The sequence below is a fragment of the Hyperolius riggenbachi genome, chromosome 3 (assembly GCF_040937935.1).
Source record: "Hyperolius riggenbachi isolate aHypRig1 chromosome 3, aHypRig1.pri, whole genome shotgun sequence".
In the NCBI taxonomy this organism is placed as follows: Eukaryota; Metazoa; Chordata; class Amphibia; order Anura; family Hyperoliidae; genus Hyperolius; species Hyperolius riggenbachi.
Window position 1 is genome coordinate 19,356,585 of NC_090648.1, and position 4,219 is coordinate 19,360,803.

At 46.6% G+C, this 4,219-nt stretch overlaps 1 protein-coding gene across 1 annotated transcript; it reads right to left on the reverse strand.

The window, feature by feature from the left end:
- Positions 1 to 2,924: 2,924 nt before the first annotated feature.
- On the reverse strand, positions 2,925 to 3,869 carry LOC137561878 (olfactory receptor 5V1-like). Its single transcript, XM_068273230.1, has one exon. It carries the CDS (start codon positions 3,867 to 3,869, stop codon positions 2,925 to 2,927), a length of 945 nt encoding a protein of 314 aa, XP_068129331.1.
- Between the last annotated feature and the right edge of the window lie 350 nt (positions 3,870 to 4,219).

Sequence of the window (4,219 nt, forward strand, 5' to 3'; positions counted from 1 at the left end):
ATACACTAAGGGGGGGGGATCTGTCTATATACACTAAGGGGGGATATTCCTATATATACACTAAAGGGGGGGGGGTCTGCCTATATACACTAAGGGGGGAATCTGCCTATATATACACTAAGGGGATGATCTGCCTATATATACACTAAGGGGGTGATCTGCCTATATATACACTAAGGGGGGATCTGCCTATATATACACTAAGGGGGATATGCCTATATATACACTAAGGGGGGATCTGCCTATATATACACTAAGGGGATGATCTGCCTATATATACACTAAGGGGGTGATCTGCCTCCAAGACTAGCAGCCTATATTCACTAGGGGGGGATCTGCCTATTATAAACAGATCCCCCCCCTCCCTTAGTGTAAATAGGCTGCTAGTCTTGTATATGTAGGCAGATCCCCCTTTAGTGTATATATAGGCAGATCCCCCCTTTAGCGTATATAGGCTACTAGTCTTCCATATGTAGGTGGATCCCCCCTTTAGTATATGTAGGCAGCATATGGGATCTGCCTACATATACAAGTCTAGTAGCCTATATACACTAAGGGGGGGGGGATCTGCCTAAGTGGGTGGGATCTGTCTTGAATGTCTATATACTGTACACTAAAGGGCGTATCTGCTGCCTATATACAGTTAGGCGTGTGTAGGTGTGTGTGTGTAGATGTGTGTGTAGATGTGTGTGTGTGCACGCGCGCGCACGCGAAGAGGATGAATGGGGGGGGGGGGCACCAAAATCTGGTTACGCTCAGGGCGCTGTGAAACCTAAGGCCGGCCCTGGGTAGGATGAAAGCCAGGACAGGGCAAGATTGTGAATGCCCATGGACTGGAGGGACTGGAGGAGTAGGGGATAATCTACTGTGTCAAACGCTGCTGAAAGGTCAAGGAGGAGGAGAATGGAGTATTTACCTTCAGCTTTAGCTAAGGAAAGGTCATTGACCACTTTGGTGAGAGCAGTTTCGGTTGAGTGGGCAGGCCGAAATCCAGATTGCAGTGGGTCTAGCAGTGAGTTGGCATTGAGGAACTGGGTCAGGCGTTTGTGAACCAGATGCTCAACGAGTTTTGAGGCAAAGGAGAGGAGGGAGATAGGACAGTAGTTGGAGGGAAGCTAGGGGTCGAGGGAGGGTTTCTTAAGCAGGGGTAGTACAGTGTCCTGCTTGAAGTCTGAGGGGAAGGTGCCTGTGGATAGGGAGAGGTTGAACAGGGTAGTGAGGACTGGGGCCAATTCCGTGAATTGAGGCTGGAGTAAATCAGAAGGGATGGGGTTAAGGGGGGAAGTAGTGGTATGGGAAGTCTGCAGTAGGTGGATGACTTCCTCGGTGGTAGTAGGAGTGAAGGATGTGAGGGGAGAATAGGGTGGAGGAGGAGCTGGTTGGGAGGAGGTGGGAGGTGAAGATTTGAGATTGGATATTTCCTGGCGGATGGAGACAATTTTGTTGGTGAAGTGGGTGGCTAAATCTGTGGCAGAGATGGGAGGAAACGGAGGGTGGGGGGGGGGGTGGGTTTAAGCAGGGAGTTGAAAGTGGAAAAAAGACGCCGGGGGGTTGGAAGCTTGTGCTTCGATGAGCTTGGTAAAGTATTCCTGCTTCACATGAGCAAGGGCAGTGTGGAACTGCAGCAGGTTGGTCTTGTACTGTAGGAAATCCTGGTTAAGTCTAGTTTTCCTCCATTTCCATTCAGTGGCGCGTGTTTTCCTCTGGAGGTTGTGAGTATGGGTAGTGCGTCAAGGCTGTGGGTTAGGGGATCAGTTGCGGCGAAATATTGGTAGAGCAGCTTTCTCTAGGGTTGATGAGAGAGTTTGGCGATACTGAGCTGCAGCAAGATTAGGACATGTTAAGGTGGAGAGAGTGGAGAAGAGGGCATGGAGGGGGTCAGCAACGACGCTAGGGTTGAGCTTGCGTAGGTCTCGATGCCATCGACCAGGTGGGTTGGCGGGTAGTTTGAAGGTGCCTTCCGTGAGGAGGTTGAAGGTGAGAAGGTGATGGTCTGAGGGTGGAAAGGGTGCGATGTCAAGGTCTGCAATGGTGGTGGATTTAGTGAATATAAGGTCGAGAGTGTGACCTGCAGTGTGAGTGGGGGTGTTGGTGTGTTGTACTAGTCCAAGTGAGTTGGCAATGGTGAGTAGCCGGGTCACAGCGGAGTTCTGGGCTTAATCTATGGGAATATTGAAATCCCCAAGGATGATGGTGGGGAGGTCAGAGGAGAGGATGTGAGGGAGCCAGGAGGCAAGGTCATCGAGAAATTGCGGGGTGGAGCCCGGAGGACGGTATAAGACTGCAACAATGGCTGGGAGGGGGTGGTAGAGGCGGATGGTGTGGGCCTTGAATGATGTGAATTGTAGGGAGGTAGGTGGTGTGAGGACACGGAAGGTGCAGGATGGGGAGAGGAGCAGACCCACCCCTCCCCCGGTCCTGTTGTCTGGTCTGGGGATGTGACTGAGGTGAAGCCCCCCGTAGGAGAGGGCAGCCTCTGCGGCACAGTCAGAGGGGGTGAGCCATGTCTCAGTAAGTGCGAGTGGTGAGGGATTTGGAGAGGAAGAGGTTGTGGACTGCTGTAAGTTTATTGCGGATGGATCTGGCATTCCAGAGACCGCAGGGTAGGGGGAGTATGTGTTTGTGGGTGGGATGGATGGAAATAAGGTTGGAGCGAGAATGGGTGTTGAGGTTATTTGTGGACAGAGGGCTGTGAAGTGTATGAAGCAGGTCAGCAGGGGATGCTTGTCTGGCAGCAGGCTGTGCTCCAGGATTGGGTGATATATAACCAGCTGCAAGTAAGAGTGGGAGGGAGAGAGTAAGCAAATGTGAATGGGATGAGATAAGGCTCTTTTAGTCTCCTATACTTTCTTATATGTCTCTCCTTTTTAATGTTCTCTTTCCACCTCAATAGTTTCTGGTGTCTCTGAAGAAGAATTGCTGATTTATTGCTTAAATATTCTCCACTTTTTTCCTAAGGTAATAATAGCATCCCAGATATCTTTGTTTCTTAAACTGTAAACCAGAGGATTTACCATAGGAACTACAACAACGTAGAGCATGGCCAGCACTTTGTCTTGCTCGTTTGTCTCTAGAAACTCAGATTTCATGTATAAAAAGTAGCACGGCCCGTAGAATAATATCACAGTTATGAGATGGGAGGTGCAGCTGGAGAAGATCTTGAAGCGTCCATCACTGGACTTGATTTTCAAGATGGTGGAGATAATAAAAACATATGAGATTATGGTGAGCACAAATGGTAGAACTGTAATAATTGTACCTTCAAAGACTATAAGAAGTTTCCTACTTGTAGTGTCACTACTGGACATTGAAATGAGCACATTGAGGTCACAGAAGAAATTGTTGACATCTTGAGAAGAGCAAAATAGTAACTCAGCAGTAAGTAATGTATGCAACAAAGAATTCAGAGAAGCTGTCACCCAGGACCAAATAACCAGGGAAATGCACAGAGCTTTGCTCATTATGATATAATATTGCAAAGGCTTACATATGGCTACATAACGATCATAAGCCATTGAAGCTAGGACAAAAATTTCACCGCAAGAACACAACATGACAAAGAACATCTGGACCATGCAATTCTGGAAGGAGATTGCATGATCTTGAGTTATTGTAATGAGAAGTAGTTTTGGGACACAGGCTGAAGTTGAGGCAATGTCCACAGCAGCAAGGTTGGATAAGAAGAAATACATTGGAGTGTGCAGTTTGGGAACCGCACAGACTAGGGTTATAATAGTGAGATTTCCAAGTATGGTTGCCAAATACATCAACAAAATACCAGTAAAGAGGAAAATCTGTGTTAATTTTGGGGTAGAAAATGCCAAGATCTGAAAATGATCTCCTGTGCTTTGGTTTAGACATCCATGCATGTTGTCTATTTACATTAAAATAAAATAACGCTAGTGCTGAAATATCTTATAAACTTTACAAACACAGTTATTAAATTAAGGGTATTTCAAATATAACGTTTTTATCACTTACTATGTTCAATATTGCATAAATGCTGGAAACTTCTGCAGCACCTTGCAATGTACATAGTCGTGTCACCAACTGTCCCTCAGAGTAACTCATGACATCATCTTTACCTACTAAGGTCAGTCGTTAGGGAGTCCAATTCATTTATTTGTATTGTTTTGGAATGTGGAAGAAAACCCACTAAAACTCTGTGAAACCATACAAACTGAGTATGACATATTTACATAGTTATTAGAGTTAAAAG

Excerpts from the sequence above, each read along its gene's own strand:
- LOC137561878 (XM_068273230.1), bottom strand. The coding sequence starts at position 3,869 with ATGCATGGATGTCTAAACCAAAGCACAGGAGATCATTTTCAGATCTTG.